Source organism: Scyliorhinus torazame, chromosome 14 (genome assembly GCF_047496885.1).
Source record: "Scyliorhinus torazame isolate Kashiwa2021f chromosome 14, sScyTor2.1, whole genome shotgun sequence".
Taxonomy (NCBI): Eukaryota; Metazoa; Chordata; class Chondrichthyes; order Carcharhiniformes; family Scyliorhinidae; genus Scyliorhinus; species Scyliorhinus torazame.
In genome coordinates this window covers 8,114,883-8,140,124 of record NC_092720.1, presented here as the reverse complement: position 1 = coordinate 8,140,124, position 25,242 = coordinate 8,114,883, and the positions used below count along the sequence as shown (strand labels likewise).

The 25,242-nt window shown below is 45.1% G+C and overlaps 2 protein-coding genes across 3 annotated transcripts in view; both read right to left on the bottom strand.

The window, feature by feature from the left end:
* Nucleotides 1–8,419: 8,419 nt before the first annotated feature.
* Nucleotides 8,420–23,327, bottom strand: LOC140389246 (EEF1A lysine methyltransferase 3-like). 2 transcript variants are annotated; one of them, XM_072473420.1, is made up of 4 exons: nt 23,270–23,327; nt 22,830–23,067; nt 12,410–12,521; nt 8,420–9,343 (listed from the first exon to the last, which is right to left on the bottom strand). In XM_072473420.1, the coding sequence occupies exons 2-4, from the start codon at nt 22,980–22,982 to the stop codon at nt 8,931–8,933; spliced, it is 678 nt and encodes a 225-aa protein (XP_072329521.1). In that variant the 5' UTR covers nt 22,983–23,067; nt 23,270–23,327; the 3' UTR covers nt 8,420–8,930. The 2 variants fall into 2 exon arrangements, with proteins under 2 accessions (XP_072329521.1, XP_072329520.1); XM_072473419.1 differs by having other exon boundaries at nt 23,229–23,302.
* LOC140389467 (EEF1A lysine methyltransferase 3-like) overlaps nt 23,092–25,242 on the bottom strand; it is a 33,738-nt gene continuing 31,587 nt past the window's right edge. Inside the window, exon 5 of the mRNA XM_072473596.1 lies at nt 23,092–23,145. Coding sequence (XP_072329697.1) covers nt 23,092–23,145 — 54 coding nt within the window. The remainder of the gene's footprint in view (nt 23,146–25,242) is intronic.

The following is a 25,242-nucleotide window of genomic DNA, read 5'->3' as shown; positions in this document are numbered from 1 at the left end:
CCACCAGCCTCTCCCTCTCCCCCTGCTCCCTCCGCTCCTTGTGGGCCCTGATGGAGATCAGCTCTCCCCTCACCACCGCCTTCAGTGCCTCCCATACCATCCCCACTCGGACCTCCCCGTTGTCGTTGGTCTCCAAGTACCTCTCTATACTTCCTCGGACCCGCTCGCTCACCTCCTCGTCCGCCAACAGCCCCACCTCCAAGCGCCACAGCGGGCGCTGGTCCCTCTCCTCCCCCATCTCCAAGTCCACCCAATGCGGGGCGTGGTCCGAAATGGCTATTGCCGAATACTCGGTATCCTCTACTCTCGCTATCAGCGCCCTACTCAAAATGAAAAAGTCGATTCGAGAATAAGCCTTATGGACATGTGAGAAGAATGAAAATTCCCTAGCCCCCGGCCTTGCAAATCTCCAAGGGTCCACCCCTCCCATTTGGTCCATAAACCCCCTCAGCACTCTAGCCGCCGCCGGCTTCCTACCCGTCCTAGACCTGGAGCGATCCAGTGCAGGATCCAACACCGTGTTAAAGTCTCCCCCCATTATCAGGCCCCCCACTTCCAAGTCTGGGATCCGACCCAACATACGCTGCATAAAACCTGCATCGTCCCAGTTCGGAGCATACACATTGACTAGTACCACCCTCTCTCCCTGCAACTTACCACTTCCCATTATGTACCTACCGCCATTATCTGCCACAATGCCCGATGCCTCGAATAACACCTTCTTTCCCACCAAGATCACCACCCCTCGATTTTTGGCATCTAGCCCCGAGTGAAACACCTGACCTACCCACCCTTTCCTCAGTCTTACCTGGTCTGCCACCTTCAGGTGTGTCTCCTGGAGCATAACCACATCCGCCTTGAGCCCCTTCAGGTGCGCGAACACGCGGGCCCGCTTAACCGGCCCATTCAGTTCCCTTACATTCAGTCCCCTTCAGTTCCCTCAGTCTGTGTCCAGCTTCTCGGCCTGAACAAAGGCCCACGCCTCCTCCGGAGACTCATAATAATGGTGCCGGTCCTTGTAGGTAACCCACAATCGTGGCGGCTGCAACATGCCAAACTTCACCCCCTTCCTGTGCAGCACCGCCTTCGCTCGACTGTACCCGGCCCTCCTCTTCGCCACCTCCGCACTCCAGTCCTGATATATCCGAACCTCCGCGTTCTCCCACCTGCTGCTCCTCTCCTTCTTGGCCCACCTGAGCACACACTCCTGATCGACGAACCGATGGAACCGCACCAGCACCGCCCGCGGAGGCTCGTTAGCCTTGGGCCTCCTCGCCAGCACTCTCTGGGCCTCTTCAGCTCCAGGGGCCCCTGGAAGGACCCCGCTCCCATCAGCGAGTTTAACATGGTGACCACATAGGCCCCCACGTCCGGCCCCTCCAGCCCCTCGGGGAGGCCCAGAATCCGCAGATTCTTCCGCCTCGACCGATTCTCCATCTCCTCGAACTGCTCCTGCCATTTCTTGTGGAGTGCCTCGTGCGCCTCCACCTTTACCGCCAGGGCTGAGATCTCGTCCTCATTGTCAGAGATCTTTTGTTGAGCCTCTCGGATCGCCACCCCCTGGGCCGTCTGTGTCTCCAGCAGCTTATCAATAGAAGCCTTCATCGGCTCTAGCAGGTCCTTTTTAATCTCTCTGAGGCAGCGCTGGATACCCTCCTGTTGCTCCTCCGCCCACTGCCTCCACGCTGCCTGGTCTCCGCCCGCCGCCATTTTGTCCTTCTTCCCTCCCTTCTTCTGGTCCACCACCACCTTTTTTGTCACCCCGCTCCTAGTTAAAGCCATATACTGACGGGGAACTATTATTAACTCCTTCCCACACCGGGAAACGTCGAAAAAGTGCCCGTGGGGGCCCTGAAAAGAGCCCAAAAGTCTCGAGAGGGAATACTTTTGGCAGTATTCGCTTCACCAATCTGCCCCAAAATGTCCGTGGAAACTCCTTAAAAAGGTCTAAGTGTCCGTTCCAGACGGGAGCTGCTGAATGCGTGACCTACTCCTCCATGGCCACCACCGGAAGCCTCGTCCCCGCTTCTTCAGTGGCCCTGGTGAGATCTTTTCACAGTTGTTCCCTCTGCTGTTAGAATTCACTTTTGATAAAGGTCCTCAGGTCAGTTTGCAGCTTCAAGCTTGCCCTTCCCCCGCTTGCATGCTGGAAGGGGCCCTGTTTATCCTGTTTGCAGCCAAATCTTCCACTGCTTCTGCCGGCCCTGGCAGCCCAAAGACACAACACTCCTGGGGGACACTGTCAGGGGAATATTGCAGTCCTCTTGCCACACCGGGAAATGTCAAACAAATGCCGTGGGGGCCCTGCAAAAGAGCCCAAAAGTCCGTTCCAAGCGGGAGCTACCGAATATGCAACCGAGCTCTGCATAGCCGCACCCGGAAGTCAGCCAATGTAATAGAGAGGAGCAGATAGGTAGACAGATTTTGGAAAGGAGTAAAAGCAACAGGGTTGTTGTAATGGGAGACTTTAATTTCCCCAATATTGACTGGGACTTACTTAGTGCTAGCGGCTTGGATGGGCAGAGTTTGTAAGGAGCATCCAGGAGGGCTTCTTAAAACAATATGTAGATAGTCCAACTAGGGAAGGTGATATACTGGACCTGGTATTGGGGAATGAGCCATTTCGGGAACAGTGACTACAATTCAGTAAGTTTTAAAGTGCTGGTGGTCAAGGATAAGAGTGGTCCTATGGTGAATGTGCTAAATTGGGGGAAAGCTAATTATAACAATATTAGGCAGGAACTGAAAAACCTAGATTGGGGATGGATGTTTGAGGGTAAATCAACATCTGACATGTGGGAGGCTTTCAAATGTCAGTTGAAAGGAATTCAGGACCGGCATGTTCCTGTGAGGAAGAAGGATAAATACGGCAAATTTTGGGAACCTTGGATAGCGAGAGATATTGTAAGCTTCGTCAAAAAGAAAAAGGAGGCATTTGTCATGGCTAGAAGGCTGGGAACAGACGAAGCCTGTGTGGTATATAAGGGAAGTAGGGAGGAACTTAAGCAAGGAGTCAGGAGGGCTGTAAGGGGTCCCAAAATGTCATTGGCAAATAGGGTTAAGGAAAATCCCAAGGCTTTTTACACGTACATAAAAAGCAAGAGGGTAGCCACGGAAAGGGTTGGCCCACTGAAGGACAGGCCAGGGAATCTATGTGTGGAGCCAGAGGAAATGGGCGAGGTACTAAATGAATACTTTGCATCAGTATTCACCAAAGAGAAGGAATTGGTGGATGTTGAGTCTGGAGAAGGGTGTGTAGATAGCCTGGGTCACATTGAGATCCAAAAAGCCGAGGTATTGAGAGTCTTGAAAAATATTAAGGTAGATAAGTCCCCAGGGCCTGATGGGATCTACCCCAGAATACTGAAGGAGGCTAGAGAGGAAATTGCTGAGACCTTGACAGAAATCTTTAGATCCTTACTGTTTTCCGGTGATGTCCCAGAGGACTGGAGAATAGCCAATGCTGTTCCTTTGTTTAAGTAGGGTAGCAAGGAAAATCCAGGGAACTACAGGCCAGTGAGCCTTACATCAGTGCTAGGGAAATTACTGGAGTAAATTCTTTGAGACAGGATCTACTCCCATTTGGAAGCAAATGGACGTATTAGCGAGAGGTAGCACAGTTTTATGAAGGGGAGGTTGTGTCTCATTAACTTGATGGAGTTTTTCAAGGAGGTCACAAAGATGATTGATGCAGGTAGGGCAGTGGATGTTGTCTATATGGACTTCAGTAAGACCTTTGACAAGGTCCCTCATGGCAGACTGGTACAAAAGGTGAAGTCACACGGGATCAGGGATGAGCTGGCAAGATGGATACAGAACTGGCTAGGTCATAGAAGGCAGAGAGTAGCAATGGAAGGGTGCTTATCTGACTGGAGGGCTGTGACTAGTGGTGTTCTGCAGGGATCAGTGCTGGGACCTTTGCTGTTCGTAGTATATACAAATGATTTGGAGGAAAATGTAACTGGTCTGATTAGTAAGTTTGCAGACGACACAAAGGTTGGTGGAATTGCGGAGAGCGATGAGGACTTTCAGCGGATACAGAAGGATTTAGATCATTTAGAGACTTGGGCGGAGAGATGGCAGATGGAGTTTCATTCGGACAAATATGAGGTAATGCATTTTGGAAGGTCCAATGCTGGGAACGAATATGCAGTGAATGGCAGAATCCTCAAGAGAACTGACAATCAGAGAGATCTAGGAGTACAGGTCCACAGGTCACTGAAAGGGGCAACACAGGTGGAGAAAGTAGTTAAGAAGGCATATGGCATGCTTGCCTTCATTGGCCGGGGCATTGAGTATAAAAATTGGCAAGTCATGTTGCAGCTGTATCGAACCTTAGTTCGGCCACACTTCGAGTATAGTGTTCAATTCTGGTCGCCACACTACCAGAAGAATGTGGATGCTTTAGAGAGAGTGCAGAAGAGACTTATCAGAATGTTGCCTGGTAAGGAGGGTGTTAGCTATGAGGACAGGTTGAATAAACTTGGTTTGTTCCCAATGGAACGACGGAGGTTGAGGGGCGACCTGATCGAGGTCTACAAAGTTATGAGGGGCATAGACAGAGTGGATAGTCAGAGGCTTTTCCCCGGGGCAGAGGGGTCAATTACTAGGGGGCATAGGTTTAAGGTGCGAGGGGCAAGGTTTAGAGGAGGTGTACGAGGCAAGTTTTTTTACACAGAGGGTAGTGGGTGCCTGGAACACGCTTCCGGAGGAGGTGGTGGAAGCATGGACGATAGTGACGTTTAAGGAGCATCTTGACAAATACATGAATAGGATGAGAATAGAGGGAGACAGACCCCGGAAGTGCAGAAGATTTTAGTTTAGCCGGGCAGCATGGTCGGCACAGGCTGGGAGGGCTGTCGGGCCTGTTCCTGTGCTGTACCTTTCTTTGCTCTTTGATCTTTGGCAATGACGAACATTCAATGAACGCATGGGGGAACTACAGCAACTGTTCATTCCTGTCTGGAACAAAAGCAAGGTGGGTAAGAGGGCCAATCCATGGCTTACAAATGAAATTAGAAATAGTATCTGATACAAGGAAGAATCATACAGATTGACCAAGTAATTGGGATTGCGAGCATTTTAGAATTCATCAAAGAAGGAGGAAGGGATTGATTAAGTTGGGGAAAGTACAGTATATCATAGAATTTCCAGTGCAGAAGGAGGCCATTCAGCCCGTCGAGTCTGCACCAGCTCCTGGAAAGAGCACCCTACCCAAGGTCCACCCCTCCACCCTATTCCCATAACCCAGCAACCCCACCCAACACTAAGGGCAATTTTGGACACTAAGGGCAATTTATCATGGCCAATCCACCTAACCGGCACATTTTTGGACTGTGGGAGGAAACCGGAGCACCCGGAGGAAACCCACGCACACACGGGGAGGATGTGGAGACTCCGCATAGACAGTGACCCAAGCCGGAATCGAACCTGGGACCCTGGAGCTGTGAAGCAATTGTGCTATCCACAATGCTACCGTGCTGCCCACTAAAGTACAAAAGGAAGTTTGCAGGGAACATACAGACTGACACGAAGAGTTTCTATAGATATGTGAAGAGAAAGAGATTGGTGAAGAGAAATGTAGGCCCACTGCAGACAGAAACAGGGGAATGTATAGTAAGGGACAAAGAAATGGCTGAGCAATTGAATACATACTTTGCTTCTGTCTTCACAAAAGAGGACACAAATCAGATACCAGAAATGTTGGAGAATGAAAGGTTTAGTGAGAGGGATGAACTGAGGGAGATCGACATTAGTAGAGAAATGGTGCTGGGAAAATTGATGCGATTGAAGGCGGATAAATCCCCAGGGACTGAGAATCTGAATCCCAGAGTGCTTAGAAGAATCCCAGAAGCACCAGGCAACGTGCCTCAATGACTACCGGCCAGTGGCCCTGACTTCAGTCGTAATGAAGTGCTTCGAGAGGTTGATCATGAAGCGCATCACCTCCATATCCCAGAACGCCTTGATCCACTGCAATTCGCATACCGCTGCAGCCGGTCCACATCAGACACCATTTCCCTAGCCCTACACTCATCCCTAGAGCACCTCGACAACAAGGACTCCTACATTAGACTCCTATTTATTGACTACAGCTCCACCTTCAACACCATAATCGCAGCCAAGCTCATATCAAAGCTTCAAAACCTAGGACTAGGCTCCCCACTCTGCAACTGGATCCTCGCTTTTCTGACCAACAGACCACAATCAGTAAGAATGAACAACAACACCTCCTCCACAATAGTCCACAACACCCGCGCCCCATAAGGCTGCGTACTTAGCCCCCTGCTCTACTCCCTGTACACACACGACTGCGTGGCAAAACTTGGTTCCAACTCCATCTACAAGTTTGCTGACGATACGACCATAGTGGGCCGGATCTCGAATAACGACGAGTCCGAATACAGGAGGTAGATAGAGAACCTAGTGGAGTGGTGTAGCGACAACAATCTCCCCCTCAATGCCAGCAAAACTAAAGAGCTGGTAATTGACTTCAGGAAGCAAAATACTGTACACACCCCTGTCAGCATCAATGGGGTCGAGGTGGAGATGGTTAGCAGTTTCAAATTCCTAGGGGTGCACATCTCCAAAAATCTGTCCTGGTCCATCCACGTCGACGCTACCACCAAGAAAGCACAACAGCGCCTATACTTCCTCAGGAAACTAAGGAAACTCGGCATGTCCTCATTAACCCTCACCAACCTTTACAGATGCACCATAGAAAGCATCCTATCGGGCTGCATCACAGCCTGGTATGGCAACTGCTCGGCCCAGGACCGCAAGAAACCTCAGAGAGTCGTGACCACCGCCCAGTCCATCACACGAACCTGCCTCCCATCCATTGACTCCATCTACACCTCCCGCTGCCTGGGGAAAGCGGACAGCATAATCAAAGATCCCTCCCACCCGGCTTACTCACTCTTCCAACTTCTTCCATCGGGCAGGAGATACAGAAGTCTGAGAACACGCACAAACAGACTCAAAAACAGCTTCTTCCCCACTGTCACCAGACTCCTAAATGACCCTCTTATGGACTGACCTCATTAACACTACACCCTGTATGCTTCATCCGATGCCAGTGCTTATGTAGTTACACTGTATATCTTGTGTTGCCCTATTATGTATTTTATTTTATTCCCTTTTCTTCTCATGTACTTAATGATCTGTTGAGCTGCCCGCAGAAAAATACTTTTTACTGTACCTCGGTACACGTGACAATAATCAAATCCAATCCAATCCAATCCAATTAAGGAGGTGGCTCTGGAAATAGTGGATGCATTGGTGGTCATCTTCCGGGATTCTATAAACTCTAGAATTGTCCCTGCAGATTGGGGGGTAGCTCAAGTCATTCCAATGTTCAAAAAGGGAGGTAGAGAGAAAGCAGGGAATTATAGACCGGTAAGCCAAACATCAGTATTGGAGAAAATGCTTGAATCCCTTATCAATGACTTTATCGCGGAACATTTAGAAAGATGTGGCAGGATCAGTCAGAGTCAACATGGCCTTATGAAGGGGAAGTCATGCTTGACAAATCTGTTGGAATGCTTTGAAGATGTAACTAGTACAGTTGACAAGGGGATACCCTCGATGTGGTATGTTTGGGCTTTCAGACGGTGCTTGACAAAGTCCCACCTAAGAGATTATTGTGCAAGATTAATGTGCATGGAATTGGGGGAAATGTATTGAGGTGGATAGAAAACTGGTTGGCAGAGAGGAAACAAAGAGTAGGAATTAATGGACCCTTTTCTAATTGGCAGGCAGTAACCAGTGGGGTACCATAGAGATCGGTACTGGACCCCCAACTATTCACAATATATATTAATGATTTGGATGAGGGAACAAAATGTAACATCACAAAGTTTGCAGATGGTACCAAGTTGGGTGGGAAAGTGAACTCTGACGTGGATCCAGAGATCTTACAGCATGATCTGGACAGGTTGGGTGAGTGGGCAAATCAATGGCAGATGCATTATAATTTGGATAAGTGTGAGGTCATTCACTTTGGAAGCATAAACAGGAAGGCAGATTGATAACTGAATGGTTGTAAATTGGGAGAGGGGAGTGTGCAGCGGGACCTGGGTCTCCTTGTACACCAGTTGCTGAAGGTAAGCATGCAGGTGCAGCAGGCGGTAAAGAAGGCTAATGGTATGTCGGCCTTCATTGCGAGATGTTTCGAATACAGGATCAGGGATGTGTTTTTGCAACTATATAGGGCCTTTGTAAGGCTACACCTAGAATATTGTGTGCAGTCTTGTCTCCCTTTCTGAGGAAGGACGTTCTTGCTCTCGAGGGGGTGTAGCAAAGGTTTCCCAAATGTTTGCAGGGATGGCGGGACTGTCATATGAGGAGAGATTGACTAGGTTGGGATTGTTCTCGCTGGAGTTGAGAAGAATGAGGCAGGATCTCATAGAGACTCATATTTATTGATTAATAATTTTATTTCTTTTATTTAATTTATTTTTATTTTTATTTTAAAATTCCAACAGGACCTGACAGGATGGATGCAGGGAAGATGTCCCCCATGGTGGGTGTGTCCAGAACCAGGGGTCACAGTCTGAGGATTCAGGGTAAACCATTTCGGACAGAGATGAGGAGACATTGCTTCATCCAAAGAGTGGTGAGCCTGTGGAATTCATTACCACAGGAAGTAGTTGATGCTAAAACATTGAATATATTCAAGAGGCAGCTAGATATAGCAATTGGGGCGAATGGGATTATAGGTTATGCGGAGAAAGCACAATTAGGCTATTGAGTTGGATGATCAGCCTTGACCATGTTAAATGGTGGAGCAGGCTCGAATGTCCAAAAGGCAACCTCCTTTTCTTATCTTCTATGTATCAATGCAAGATTTGAATGCAAACCATAAAAAATATTTGTGAAAGCGATTCAGCTTTATAATGATCGAATCGAATGACAAACCAAATTTTCCATTATGAATTGAGGAGTTGCACAGCAGTAGGAGTGTTAAGAAGCATTCTGTAAACGCTGACATCTTCGACATCGTATCTGCAAACAAGCTCAGTTTGGAAATATTGAGACAGGGTCACATGCCCCTCTCTAGTCACATTCTGGCCGTAGGACATCGTAGAGGCAAAATAAACGATGGTTCTTTCGTTGCTGAGGTGTAGAAGAGTCTCGAGAATTAAAGGAATACTGTCATGAAAAACCATAATGTCCGAACACAGGATATAGTCGTAGTCTGAGGGGAACAGGCTGTTGTCAAGGCCCCAGCGGAGGGCACGGACTTTGACCTGAGGTTTGAAAGATGAAGGGATGTTGAAAGACACATTCCGTTCTATTCCATTCAGCAGCTCCGGTTGGTCTGTAATGGTGACATCACCACCTGAAACAAGAAAAATAGAGACCTATCTCCGTTACAGGAATCCTGTGAACGGGGCAAATCCTAAACTTTAGTCCCAAGCAGCATGACTATAATTTACTTTGTTCCCATTTTCGTGGCGTTCTTTGGAGGTACCATCACAAGTCATCAGTGATTCTTCGGGTCTGGGCACTTAAGGTAAAGAATCATGGTAACAGGAGACAGCACTCTAGAAACACTGGTGTTTCACCCTTTTAAATTTATCATTGAAAATCAGGTAGTGGTGGCCCTATTTGGACATATTTCAGTTCTGGAATCAAGGAACAACATAGGCAGAGGGGCAGGTTACTCAGCCTGAAGAGCAGGTTCTGTTATAACATGCATTTAAGGGATTGCAGCATAGCACCACTAGAAATAAAGTGTGTCATGTGATACCCTTTTTGCTATCAGCAAGCACACACACCTAGCTCTACAGCTCTGATATCATTAAGCTGTATGTCCAGATATGTCTGTTTACATGTGCGTATTCGTCATAAATGATCACAAAACGTGTTATCCACCCCTAGTAGAAATTAATGATTATGCGAACATAACATAAGATAAGAACTCGGAGCAGGAGTAGGCAACCTGGCCCTTCGAGCCTGCTCTGCCATTCAATGAGATCATGGCTGATCTTTTGTGGACCTCAGTTCCACTTTACCGCCTGAACACCATAAGCTTTTATTCCTTTATTCTTCAAAAAATTATCTATATTTATCTTGAAAACATTTAATGAAGGAGCCTCAAATGTTTCACTGGGCATGGAATTCCATAGATGGAATTATATATCGTAATTGCAACACCACGAGTCCCAACCGATTCTATATAATGCATAACTTCACATTATTTCATAATTTTAACCAATATCCCTCACAAATTAAAAAAAATCATTCCATCAAAGTTTTGAATCATCCAATTCTCTACCTGCATCACATGAATTTGGGAGACATTTTGAAAAAAGAAAAATGAAAATCGCTTATTGTCACAAGTAGGCTTCAAATGAAGTTACTGTGAAAAGCCCCTAGTCGCCACATTCCGGCGCCTGTTCGGGGAGGCTGTTACGGGAATCGAACCGTGCTGCTAGCTTGCCTTGGTCTGCTTTCAAAGCCAGCGATTTAGCCCTGTGCTAAACAGCCCCTGATTGCTATTCTGATTACTATTACCTTTTCGTTGAGAAGGTTCTTTTGGTTTATCCTGGAAATGGAGTTACTTTTTTATCAGGAGATGTTGAGAAGTTTGGACCTGCAATCATTGACGTTCAGCAGAATGGAAGACGTCGCCCTATTGGGACATATAGGATCTTCAGGGGGGTTAACGGGGTTGACGCTGAGAGTTTTTCCCCCCTGTGGGAGCCTTTAAGATCAGAGGGCCGATTTTCTAAGTAAAGGGTTGCCCATTTTAAACAAATATGTGGAAGAAGTTATTCTTTCAGAGCATAGAGAATTTGTGGAATTCTCTACTGCAGAGAGCTGTAGAGGTGTGCTCATTAAGTGTGTTCAAGGCTGATAGACACGAATAAAGATTTGTTCATTAATAATTTGTATGTAGACAAACTGTTCAGGATGTTGTGCTTATAACCTTAAATTACTCTTGCTCCACCTTCCTGACAAAATTCAGCTGCAGTGGTTGATAACACATTACATAATATTAGATCTGGTCATACCTAGCAAAAGGAATGATGGTCGTATTCCTGGGGGATGAACTAACTCAATCGCAGATAATGATTGCAAGTTTTTGTTACCATTCACAACTTCTCTGATACTGCCCGTAGACAACAAAAGTTGGACAACATTCAGATTTGCACAGACAATTATGTGAGAATCACAGAAGCACACCACGCAGAAGACGCCCTTTGGCCTCTGCAGTGACACGTGAAAAACAGCTGGCCAACCTAACTAATCCCTCTTGCCAGCACATAGCTCATAGTCCTATGACATGCCCAGTGCTCATCCGGGTACTTTGTAAGGAATGTGAGGTCCATGCCACCCTGTCAGGCTGCACAAGTAGCATTTTACCATAATCCAACTGATAATCCAACAACCTCCCCTTGATATTCAATTGCATCATCCTCACTATCAGCATCCTGTGGATTATGATTGGACAGAAGCAGAATTGGACAAGCCATATAAATACTGTGTCAGGAAGAGCAGGCCAGAGGCTGGGAGTTCTATTGTTAGTAACACATCACAACCACTGTGAAGCCTGTTCGCCATCTACAAGGTACAAAAGAGGAGTGTGATGGAATATTTCCCCGTTGCCTGTATGAATGCAACTGCACTAACACTCAAGAGGCCCAGCATGAGTTCCAACATGTGGAGTTTAGGTGGATTGGCCATGCTGAATTGCCCCTTAGTGCCCAAAGATGTGCCGGTTAGGTAGGGTTACGGGTATAGGGTGTGGGAGTGGGCCTAGGTAGGGTGCTCTTTCAGAAGGTCAAGGCAGACTCGATTGTTCAGTGGGCTCCTTCTGCACTGTCCGGAGATTGTGATTCTCTGACAAAGAAGCCGACTGGATTGGCAATCCATCAGCCATCATCCAACATCTTCAACATTTATCTTCACCAGCGGTGAACAATGGTAGCGCTGTTCATAATCTGGATGATGTCCTGCAGCAACTCACTCAGCCTCCTTGGACAGCACCATCCAAACCTCTGACCTATACCAGGTAGGAGGACAAGCGCAACAAATGTCCGGGAGCTCTGCCAGATGCAAGTTCCCCTCTAAACCACACACCTTCCTCGCTTCGAAATAGATTGGTCTTCCTTCACTGTCACTGTCATTGAACTTGAAGTCCTGTAGCTCCCTCCCGAACAGCATTGTGGTATTTGTACTGCACGTGGACTGCAGAAGCACCAGAAGGCAGTCCATCACAGCATTCTCAAGGGCAATTGATGATGGGTGATCAATGCTGCTTTAGCCAATGGCAACCACAGCCTAAGAAATAATTGAAAAATGCACAAGCACCACACACACAGAGAGTTGCTCATTCATTTCATTCACACTTCAAAAATGATTGTTCCTCCTGTTGGTACATCAAGTGCATTTTACTCACCCAGAAGAGCAACAAGAATGCTCACAATTCCAGTGCCCGCTCCAAGTTCAATCACTTTCTTATCCGAAAATGTTATTCCCTCTTTCTCAAAGTACTGACACAGACCAAGGGCCTTAAACATGAACAAACACATTTCTATGTTGCAATGTAGCAGTGAAAGAGCATCGTACGAACATATGAACATGTGAACATGCAAATTAGGAGCAGCAGTGAACCATTCAGCCCCTCGTGTCTGCTTCAACGTTTGGAACAGTATTGCTGATCAGATGTGGCCTCAAACCAATTTCCTATGTAGCCCCCAATTGGTTGAGACTTGTCAATTAAGAAACTTTGATATTCAATTACCCAGCCTACGCTACATGCTCGGGGGTAGTATTCCACACACTAAAAATTTTCTGAGAGAGAATAGATCAGTATACCGGCATTGTAAAAGGGAGACCAGTTATTTTTGAACTCTATCCTATGGTTCCAAACTCTTCCATAGGGAAAACATCCATCCAGCATCCATTTTGTTAATTTCCCTCAGCATTTTACAAATTTCATTAACATCAACTCTCATTCTTCTAAATGGAGATAGAGCCAACCTGTCCAACCTTTCCTCACAACATTAGACCCTCTTCCCAGGAATGGGTCGAGTGTCTGATTTGTTTTTGAGTCTTTTGTTATCGCTTCTCAAATGAACAAGTCAAAACTGGACAAAATATTCTAGATATAATTGTCATTTGTACAATTTTAACAAAACTTCCGTACTTTTATGTTCTAATTCCCTTGCAATAAACTATATCATTCCATCAGCCTTCCTAACCTCTAGCTGTGCCATCATATTAACTTTTTCTGATTAATATATTCGGACAGTCAGACCCGACTTGTTTTACAATCTTTCACCATTTCTATACTACTTTCTTATAAGTTCTTATAAGTTCACCTGGCATCAGGAATGGTGCTGATTTAGCTATATATTTTTAAAGGGAGATGTTCAGCACTCTCCCCGATTGCAAATAACAGACAGCAACTTCAGCTGACTGGGCATAAACTTTTTTAAGTGGACTCCCAAAGGTTTCTGTCAGTGATGCCTTGCTCCCCCATAGGGAACATGGTTGCATTCTTTGTAAAGGAAATAAATAGCAAAGAAAAGAAAAGTGAATCGAAGAGCAGAACAACAGTGTTAAAAGACTAAAAATGAGCTGAGTGCATGTTTATATCTCCGAAGGAAAGGGTTTTAAATTATATAGTGGGAGAAAGGGATACACATTTGGACAACGTGGTTAGCGAAAGAGAGGAGATAAGGCATGAGATATACGTCTTAATATATGAAATGGTAAACAGAAGGTGACAGAAAGGGGTAAAGATTTCAAATCAAGATTAAAACGCAGTAAAGTCTAGAGGTTACAAAAATAATAAAATGTGAATACTGATGGCTCTGTATCTATCCGATCGCACGTAGCAGTAAAACAAAACAGATGAAGTGATAGCACAATTAAAAATAAATAGGTACAATCTGATTCGTGGCTGCAGGATGTCATGTACTAGGACCTGTATATTGAAGGATAAGTGTTTTTAGGAAGCACTGGAGGCTTGGAAAGGTGGGATATCGCGCTGCAAATTAATGATTGCATTCATGCATTATGGAGGAATGAATTAAGTTCAAAAAGTCTGAATGTGAAAGCAATGTGGTTTGAGGTGATAAATAAAAAAAGAAAGAAGACAGCGGTGGCAGAGATGTGTATGTTCATTAATTGTAATGCTATGGTTAGACAAAGTATAAAAAAAAGATCATGGGACCTTGTCAGAAAAATAGGACAATAAACATTGGTTATCTTGGGATTGTATCCAAGAATAACACATTCTCGAGCTAATGAGGGAACATGGTATAATTGAAGAGCTATTGTACAACAAAACAGGAATAATTGATAATGTCATGGTGAACGTACGACTCTGCAGCAGTGAACATAATATGACTGAACATTACATCCAGTGTGAGGGAGGAATTAGTGGATTGAAGACCCATATTTTCAACTTAAATGCGAGCAATTGTGTGGGAATTAAAGCAGGGCGAGATTAAATTACCTGACAAATGAGGTGAAGCTTTCGGTCAATAGAAATGCAATGGCCGCCATTAAAGGGATATTTCTAAATACATAGAATAAATCAATTTGATTGAGAAAAAATACTCTGAGTGGTGGACCCACCATCTGTGGGTAACTGACTGAATATAGTCTCAAAGCTAAGGGGAGAAACATGCGTATAACTGCGAAAGGGTAGGTGACAGCTCAGAGGTTCGACAGAATATAAAGAACTAGATGGAAAGCGAGATGGAAATATAAAGATAGATTGAAAGAGATGCCATAGATTATTATTTAAGAAATTAATCAACACAGGGATCATTGCTGCTGTCGAAATTAGTCTGGGAAGTTAATAATGAAAAATAAACAGCTGGCAACTAAATTGAACAGGCATGTTGAAATGGGTTAATTTGTAGAATATATAAGTAACATGCGAGAACTATTTTTATATTAGGAAGGCAGAGAGAGACTCAGGAAACTGTTACAAATGTGCATATCCTAATGGACTTCATCCATGTCTTTTTAAATCAAAGGCAAATGACATAGTTGATGTGTAGGTTATAATTTTTCAAAATCCCATTAAAGTGGTAAATAGCAAAAAATGCAAGGCCGTACTTAAAATCAGTCAATGGGAAATGTTGGAAGCTACTATTAGCTTATTATATGGCAGGGAACTGAGAAACATTGAAGGCATTGAAGCAGAGAAAACACATTTTTGTGAAATGGAGATAGTAGTCATTGAGTCATATATTTTTACAGCACAGTATGAGGCCCTTCGGCCCATTGAGTCTGCACTGGCTATCAAGCAGCTATCTATTCTAACCACATTTTCCAGCACTTTGTTTGTAGCCTTGTATGCTATGATATTTAAATTCCTCAACTCAATGCTTTCAAAATATTGTGACGGTTCCCTTCTCTACTACCTTTTCAGGCAATGAATTCCAAACTTCCAACTCCCTCTGGGTGAAAACATTTTTTCTCCAATTCCTTCTAAATTATCTGCTGATTACGTTTGATCTATACCTCCTGGTTATAGACCCCTCAACTAAGGGGACTTGTTTCTCTCCACCTACCCTATCAATGTACTGCAAAATTATGTTTTCTTCAAGCAGGTTTCCACTCAGCCTTCTCTGCTCTAAGGAAATCAACCCCAGACTAACCACCCTCTCCTGTAGCGGAAGTGCTCCTGTCTAAGCAACATCCTATTTAATCTCCTCTGCACCTTTTCTAGAGAAATCACATCCTTTTCATACAGTGCGACGACCAGAACTGCATGTCGCATTTTTGTTGTGTTCTCATGAGCACTTTTTACAGCCACATTAATATCTCTTTGCTTTTATATTCTATGCGTCGGCTAATAATGGCAGGTATCCTCTATGCCTTTTTAACAATGTGCCCTGCTGCCTTCAGAGACCTACAGAAATTCACCCCAAGACCCCTCTGGTCCTCCTGTACATCCTAGTGTCCTACTGCCCAGCATGTATTCCATTGCCTTGTTCGTTCACACACTTTCCATGGTTCACTTCTATTAGCCACTGTTCCGCCATCCTTACCCACCCATCTACATTGTCCTGTAATCTAATGCTTTCCTGCTCGCTAGTTGACATGCCACCCATAGTTGACAGAAATCTTTGGATCCTCGCTGTCTTGACAGAAATCTTTGGATCCTCGCTGTCTTTGACAGAAATCTTTGGATCCTCGCTGTCTTGACAGAAATCTTTGGATCCTCGCTGTCTTTGACAGAAATCTTTGGATCCTCGCTGTCTTTGACAGAAATCTTTGGATCCTCGCTGTCTTTGACAGAAATCTTTGGATCCTCGCTGTCTTCAGGGGATGTCCCAGAGGACTGGAGAATAGCCAATGTTGTTCCTCTGTTTAAGAAGGGTAGCAAGGATAATCCCGGGAACTACAGGCCGGTGAGCCTTACTTCAGTGGTAGGGAAATTACTGGAGAGAATTCTTCGAGACAGGATCTACTCCCATTTGGAAGCAAATGGACGTATTAGTGAGAGGCAGCACGGTTTTGTGAAGGGGAGGTCGTGTCTCACTAACTTGATAGGGTTTTTTGAGGAGGTCACTAAGATGATTGATGCAGGTAGGGCAGTAGATGTTGTCTATATGGACTTCAGTAAGGCCTTTGACAAGGTCCCTCATGGTAGACTAGTACAAAAGGTGAAGTCACACGGGATCAGGGGTGAACTGGCAAGGTGGATACAGAACTGGCTAGGCCATAGAAGGCAGAGGGTAGCAATGGAGGGATGCTTTTCTAATTGGAGGGCTGTGACCAGTGGTGTTCCACAGGGATCAGTGCTGGGACCTTTGCTCTTTGTAGTATATATAAATGATTTGGAGGAAAATGTAACTGGTCTGATTAGTAAGTTTGCAGACGACACAAAGGTTGGTGGAATTGCGGATAGCGATGAGGACTGTCTGAGGATACAGCAGGATTTAGATTGTCTGGAGACTTGGGCGGAGAGATGGCAGATGGAGTTTAATCCGGACAAATGTGAGGTAATGCATTTTGGAAGGGCTAATGCAGGTAGGGAATATACAGTGAATGGTAGAACCCTCAAGAGTAATGAAAGTCAAAGAGATCTAGGAGTACAGGTCCACAGGTCATTGAAAGGGGCAACACAGGTGGAGAAGGTAGTCAAGAAGGCATACGGCATGCTTGCCTTCATTGGCCGGGGCATTGAGTATAAGAATTGGCAAGTCATGTTGCAGCTGTATAGAACCTTAGTTAGGCCACACTTGGAGTATAGTGTTCAATTCTGGTCGCCACACTACCAGAAGGATGTGGAGGCTTTAGAGAGGGTGCAGAAGAGATTTACCAGAATGTTGCCTGGTATGGAGGGCATAAGCTATGAGGAGCGATTGAATAAACTCGGTTTGTTCTCACTGGAACGAAGGAGGTTGAGGGGCGACCTGATAGAGGTATACAAAATTATGAGGGGCATAGACAGAGTGGATAGTCAGAGGCTTTTCCCCAGGGTAGAGGGGTCAATTACTAGGGGACATAGGTTTAAGGTGAGAGGGGCAAGGTTTAGAGTAGATGTACGAGGCAAGTTTTTTACGCAGAGGGTAGTGGGTGCCTGGAACTCACTACCGGAGGAGGTAGTGGAAGCAGGGACGATAGGGACATTTAAGGGGCATCTTGACAAATATATGAATAGGATGGGAATAGAAGGATACGGACCCAGGAAGTGTAGAAGATTGTAGTTTAGTCGGGCAGTATGGTCGGCACGGGCTTGGAGGGCCGAAGGGCCTGTTCCTGTGCTGTACATTTCTTTGTTCTTTGTTCTTTGTTCATTTCGGACCCTGCTGCAAACGCAATAATCATATCCTCACATTGCCGTCCAGATCATTAATGTACACTCCCAGCAGGAAAAAACCCAGCACCGATCCCTGCAGTTCTCCAGCAGGAACAGTTTTCAAGTCACAAAAACAACCTTCTATCATTAATATCTGCCTCCTGTCACGAAACCAATTCTGGATTCAAGTTTCCAATTTACCCGGGATCCCATGGCTCTTCCCTTCTTGTTCAGTCTTCCATGTGGGAACTTGCAAAACACCTTACGGAGGCCCATGCAGACTACTTCAACTGCACTTCTCTCATTCACACAGCTCGTCACCTCCTTGAACAAGTCATGCCTAACCAGCCAATTTATTAGAGTTCTTAGGAGGTGTAAGTTGCACTGTGGATAAATGGGAACCAATGGGTGTACTGTGCTCAGATTTTCAGAAGGTATTTGATAAGGTTCCACATTAACATGTATTGCGTAAAATAAACTCTCATAGTGTAGAAGGTACCATATCGACATGGGCAAAGATTAGCTAGCTTCCATGGTTTTACAGGTATCCATAAATGAGTCTTATTCTGGCTGGTGAAATGCAGTGCATAATGTGTCTCAGTGATCTGTGCTGGTGCCTCAGAGTTTTTAAAGTTGTCTGAATGACTTGGATGAAAGGACAAATGGTATGATTGCTAAATGTGGTGTGAAATTGTCCATTTCGACAGGAAGAATAAAAAGTAGAATATTATCAGAATGGGAGCGATCACAGCACTCTGAGATGTAGGGGGATCTGCCTTTCCTAGGGCAAGAAGTACAAAAGGCCTGTGTACAGTATCGGTCTCCTAATGTAAGGAAAATGTGAATGCATTAGAAGCAGTTCAGAGAATATTTAGTAAACTGATATCGGGAATAGGTGGGCTGTCGAACGAGAAACTATTAGACAGGCAAGACTTGTACCCGCTGGAGCCTCACATATTAAGAGGAAACTTGATTGAAACAGAGAAGACCCTGAAGGATCGTGATAGGGTGCATACAAATAGGATGTTTCCTCTTGTGGGAGAATCCAGAGCTAGTAGTCACAGATTAAGAATAAAGGGTCACCTATTTGATTTTTTTTCAATCAGAAGGTTGTGACTTGTGGAGCACCTTTGTTCGAAAGGGCCAGGAATCAGCGTCTTTGACAGATGTAAACAGGTTCTTGAGAAGCAAGCCGGTGGAAGGTCGGCGGTGCGATGTAGATGGCAGGTTAGGGTCAAGAGTTCCATGAGTGTGAAGCAGGTGGGAATATGCCCAATGGCCCATTGGGCTACTACTCTTAATTCGTATCTTTCGATGTAATCCTCAATATTGGTAGGTGCATTATGAATGACCTTTGGAACGATTCGTGATATTCCATTTGGAATTGAAATAAAATTATGTTTGCCAATAAACTTAGAATAGAAAAAGATCATGCGGACTGACACGGGGGAATTATTTAATCTTGATGTGAGGAGCTTGTTCTTCACGATGGCGAAACGTTGATGAATTATGCAGCAAGATGGGCTGAATGGATTTTCTCCACTGCACAGGAGTTGTACGGGCATTCTCCAATTCTGTTTGGGGGTTTTCACCTCTGTAATGTCCAGTAGTGAAGAGCTTTAAACATTGAAAAGTATCAATCTGGTTCTCATGGGAAGTAGTGGCAAAATGGTCCCGCCTGAAAGATTATAAATGCATTAATTCCTTCAGTATTCAAAGGTGGCAGGTGTTACGAGGGATACTCTGTGCTGTGGAGCGACGCTAACAACAGGGATTAAATTCCCCAAGTGAGGAAGGTTAATAATTATAATCTTTATTCGTGCCACAAGTAGGCTTATATTAACACTGCAATGAAGGATTGCTGTCAAAATTCCCTAGTTGCCACACACTGGCGTCTGTTCGGATGCACTAAAGGAGAATTCAGAATGGCCAATTCACCTAACAATCACGTCTTTCGGGACTTGTGGGAGGAAACCGGAGCACTCGGAGGAAACCCACTGCACAGCAAGAACGTGCAGTCTCTGCATAGATAGTGACCCGCGAGCAGAGAGAGCCAGGAGATTTAAAAAGCGCGGGAGGAGAGAGCCCGGACAGCGAAAACAGCGCGGGAGGAGAGAGCCGGGAGATTTTAAAAGCGCGGGAGGAGAGAGCCCGGACAGCGAAAACAGCACGAGTGGAGAGAGAACCGGGACAGCGAAAACAGCGCGGGAGGAGAGAGCCGGGAGATTTTAAAAGCGCGGGAGGAGAGAGCCCGGACAGTGCTGGGAGAGGTGAGTCCACAAAAGGTGTGGCAGGAATGCCTTTAGACATGGAGTGCAGATTGGAACAGAGTGCATCTGAGTTTAGGTGTGTGACTGAGTTCGGGTGAGTGGCTGTGTTTTTGTTGGTGTTCGGGTTTATCCTTAAGGTTCTATAAAAATGTTTTTTTTAATTATTTAAATTAATGAACTAGTTGAATGTGGCTGGACAGGTGATGCGCTGTTGCTGTATGATGATGGAACTGGTGGATCCCATTGAGACCGTCAGTGACCACATCTGCAGCAAGTGTTGGCTGCTCGAGGAACTTCGGCTCAGAATTGATGAGCTGGAGACCGAGCTGCACACACTGCGGCACATCTGGGAGGGGGAACATTACCTGGACACTTTGTTTCAGGAGGCAGTCACACCTGGTATAATAAGTACTGTTAATTCGGACAGTGGTCAGGGACAGAGTGGTGTGACTGCAAGGGAGACAGGTAGGGGGATCCTGAGTTTAGGAGTTGAGGAGCCTCAGCCCTTGACCTTGTCCAACAGGTATGTGCTCCCTGTGTGGATGAGGAAGAGGGCTGTAGGGAGGATGCGTTGACTGAACACTGCACTGTGGTACAGGAAGCCATTCAAGAGGGGGGAGCAAAAAGACAAGTGGTAGTTGTAGGGGATTCTATAATAAGGGAGATTGATGGCATCCTTTGTAAGCCAGATCGAGAGTCCCGCATGGTATGTTGCCTGCCCGGTGCCAGGGTGAGGGACATCTCTGATCGGCTTGAAAGGATTTTGGAGAGGGAGGGGGAGGATCCAGTTGTTGTGGTCCACGTTGGGACTAACAACATAGGTAAGACTAGGAAAGAGGACCTGTTTGGGGATTATCAAACACTAGGGACTAAATTAAAGAACAGGTCCTCCAGGGTTATAATCTCTGGATTACTACCCGAGCCACGTGCCAATTGGCATAGGGTTGAGAAAATTAGAGAAGTTAACACGTGGCTAAAGGAGTGGTGCGGGAAAGAGGGATTCCATTTCATGGGGCATTGGCATCAGTACTGGGGCAGGAGGGACCTGTACCGTTGGGACGGTCTTCACCTGAACCATTCTGGGACCAGTGTTCTAGCGAATAGGATAAATAGGTTGGTCACAAGTTCTTTAAACTAGCAAGTTGGGGGGAAGGGAAGTGTAAAGCTATGAATAGTATAATGGTTAATGGAGATCAAGGCAGCAGGTTACGTGACAGGTTATTATGTAGAGATATGGTTTCAAAGACAAGGAAAATTAGGAGAAAGGGTAAGAGGAAAAATAAATTGTGAAAAGATACTGATCAAGGTGTAGGATTCATAACAAAGACATAAAAAACAGCATAAGTGTACTTTACCTGAATGCTCGTAGTATACGAAATAAGGTGAATGAGTTGATGGCAAATCATGGTGAATGACTATGATTTAGTGGCCATTACTGAAACATGGTTAAAAGATGGTCACGACTGGGAGTTAAATATCCAAGGGTATCAGACTATACGAAAGGATAGAATGGACGGTCAGGGCGGTGGTGTAGCTTTGTTGTTAGTGCATGAGTCACAGAAAGTTGGTTTACAGGTGCAACAGGTGATTAAGAAGGCAAATGGAATTTTGTCCATCATTGCTAGAGGGATGGAGTTTAAGACTAGGGAGGTTATGCTGCAATTGTATAAGGTGTTAGTGAGGCCACACCTGGAGTATTGTGTTCAGTTTTGGTCTCCTTACTTGAGAAAGGACGTACTGGCGCTGGAGGGTGTGCAGAGGAGATTCACTAGGTTAATCCCAGAGCTGAAGGGGTTGGATTACGAGGAGAGGTTGAGTAGACTGGGACTGTACTCGTTGGAATTTAGAAGGATGAGGGGGGGATCTTATAGAAACATATAAGATTATGAAGGGAATAGATCGGATAGATGCGGGCAGATTGTTTCCACTGGCGGGTGAAAGCAGAACTAGGGGGCATAGCCTCAAAATAAGGGGAAGTAGATTTAGGACTGAGTTTAGGAGGAACTTCTTCACCCAAAGGGTTGTGAATCTATGGAATTCCTTGCCCAGTGAAGCAGTAGAGGCTCCTTCATTAAATGTTTTTAAGATAAAGATAGATAGTTTTTTGAAGAATAAAGGGATTAAGGGTTATGGTGTTCGGGCCGGAAAGTGGTGCTGAGTCGACAAAAGATCAGCCATGATCTCATTGAATGGTGGAGCAGGCTCGAGGGGCCAGATGGCCTACTCCTGCCCCTAGTTCTTATTGTCTTATGACCCAAGCCGGGAATCGTCCTCAGGTCCCTGGCGTTAAGAAGCTACAGTGGTTATGCATGAAGGCCGCGCCTTGCTCGTGCCTGAGGTACGGTGAACCTCAGGTAAATCGCCACCACACAGTTCCCTCTCAGAAGGGAGAGCAGTCTCTGGGACTGTAGTGACTTTTACATTTTTATCCTGGGTCTCTGTAACCCGAGTCCAATAACAACACCGCCGGCCAGTGCCTTCCGTTATCTCGCTCCACGAATTGCACACTTGACCTAGCAGCGCACTTTCGTTTTGTATTCATATTGCGATGAACAACAGCTAGGAAAGATCACGCATCTATTGACCTGTCGCAATGGATTCATTCCAGTCAACCTCACCGCACCCTCAAGCAACTGCTGCGAATTGTTTACTGTGAAACCCAACTCATATTCCCTTCCAGTTACATGCAACTTTGGAAGATTAGAAACATGATCAATGCTTCCAGCCGATTCCTGTTGAACTGCACATTTGACAAAAGGGAACTGCGGTGAACTTACAGCTTCCCAGACCGAGGATCCAAATCCTAGTCCAGAACATGAATTCACACCGATTTCTAATGTGAAACCACAGGTTTCGTAGAATTCTTTCCTTCTGAAATCATCGTCCTCGAATATATACAGAGAAGAGGCTCTTTGCATCAGTTTCATCATCTTCAACACGGAAATTTTGTTGTATTATCTGCGTTTTCTGGTGGACCAATCTCAGAGGCAGCCGTGTATCTTCACTTGATTCTTTCTAGGTAAAAGAAAATGAGATATTTCAATCGGAAGATTTGTAACCGTCATTTACTCTTTTCAGAACAACAAGCTGAGTCTGTGAAAAGTTTAGACACATTAGTGTAGAAATTCGGCTTAGTCGTTGAATTAAAATTGTCTGTGTCCAACGGGTCTGTTTACCCTCCACCCTCAGCAGTATTGAAGCAGAGAGAGATGAATACCGAGCGGGTCGGGTAACAACTGATGGATTTGATGCCCCTTCTAGTCCAAGTGACTCTGAAAATGAACATTGACTCAGGGAAGAGTAGAGCAGTGAGCTGCCACAGTTATAACACTGACAGCTGTGGGAAGTATAACTGTTCCATAGAAACCTGTACATTTTGGCCTGAACATGACGTCTCGTTTTGTTAGAAATAAATGAAACTGTTGGTCGAACAACGAAAAACATTTGGTATTCACGAACAGGAAGAAGGTTTAGTAATGAACAACTTAATATTTAAACCTCTAGGTGCTGATAGTGCTTCAGCACAATTTGCTATTATTCAACTTCAAATTGTCGACCTTCAGAGTCTGTGAAATCTAAATAACTATCTCTACTTGTCAATAGCAGGAAAAGCAAGTCAATTGAACGGATTCATCCAACCGGATCTTTGGACATCCTAATTCGTTGGTGAAAATTGTCAGGTTTATTTTGTCAAATCGGATATTTATGCCATATTCAAATCTCTCTCTCAATGCCGTGTCCTGATCTCCACACTGACGATGCACTTTGTAGTTTGAAGTCAGGTTTATGCCGGCAGTTTCATTGCAAGCAATGTTCTGCGTTCGTACACAACACATGGGAGCCTCAATTTCTGGTGGTAACTTAGACATTCATCAAATACTTTGCTGAGAACTCGTCCTTTACACTGAAGATCAGTTTGCAGTTCCGCCCGCATCGGAATGCCGTTCTTAATTTTCGGCGATTAGAATTCGACATGGTATTCCAGATTAAGTGTGCCAATGCACAATACAATTTTATCAATATCCCCACTTACATGATCCATTTTTTGATCATGTGGTTGGTAATTATATTCCCTTGTTGGTATCTGCGTGGTATTAGTTATACACATTGAATTTTGACCCCCATTATGACTCCTGGGTCTCCATGTATCTCATCCGATTTCAACACTATTCCTGGATTATGTTTTTTAAATTTGTTCTTGGGATGTGGGTGTCATTGGCTGGGCCAGTGTTTGCCGCCCATCCACATTCACCCAAAGTGAGTGGCCTTTCTAGGCCATTTCAGTTGTGAGAAAGTAAGAATCAGTCGCATCTCTGTGTGGGTGTGCAGTCACATGTAGGCCAGACCCCGCAAGGGAGGGAAAAATCTTTCCCTAAAGGACATTAGTGAAACGGATGGGTTTTCACATCAACCAGCAATGGTTTCATGGTCATCATTCGACTTTTAATTCCAGATTTATTTGGCATTCTGGTGGGATTCGAACCCGGGGCCCAGGGCATTATCCTGGATCTCTGCAGTCCTAGTCCAGCAACACTATCACTATGTCACCGCCTCCCCAATAACGTGAATCATTCATACTATTTATTTCTACATTGCGCACATTGTACTTTTCATTTCAATATCTTTTTCTAATTCATTCTATCATTTCTCATTTACCTGCCATGATTTAACTTTCCATTTTCGCTTGGCATCCTGGGAAAATGTGGCGAGCTGCTTGGGAATTTTGGCCAGTGATTCAAATTAGGAATGCTAGTGTCAGTTTTGCATTATTACCTCTTCCACTCGCAGGTTTCCGACTCAGATGCAAGTGTCATGACACCATGGGCGGGCGCACGGTCAATGTCAGCCCCACACACCCCGGAGACCAAACGTAAGGGAATTAACCAATAATTTGTACTTTCCGAAAATGTGTAACTTGACTGCTCCAATGAGTTACAGACACCAGATTTATAAGAAAAACATTAATAAGCTGTTTATTGATAAAAAGGAGAAAAGATAAACATATAAGAAAATAATAGGATAAGCATCTACCAGACTACCTAATTCGAAAACTCTGTCCCACCCTCTAGCCAGACACACAAGATAACCACAAATTAAGGGTTGGCGGGGAATAAAATAAGATAGGGATTAAGGAGATAGGTCTGAGATGAGTCTTTAATTTTGGTTGCAGCCTCGGGGTAATAGATTTAC

What these genes read in the sequence shown, in the direction of transcription:
- LOC140389246 (XM_072473420.1), bottom strand. Translation starts at nt 22,982, where the DNA reads ATGATGAAACTGATGCAAAGAGCCTCTTCTCTGTATATATTCGAGGAC. An exon ending in GATCCTCGGTCTGGGAAGCT is followed by an intron (nt 12,522 to 22,829) that starts GTAAGTTCACCG and finishes TTCATGTTTAAG; the next exon opens with GCCCTTGGTCTGTGTCAGTA. An exon ending in CATTCTTGTTGCTCTTCTGG is followed by an intron (nt 9,344 to 12,409) that starts GTGAGTAAAATG and finishes TTCTTGTTTCAG; the next exon opens with GTGGTGATGTCACCATTACA.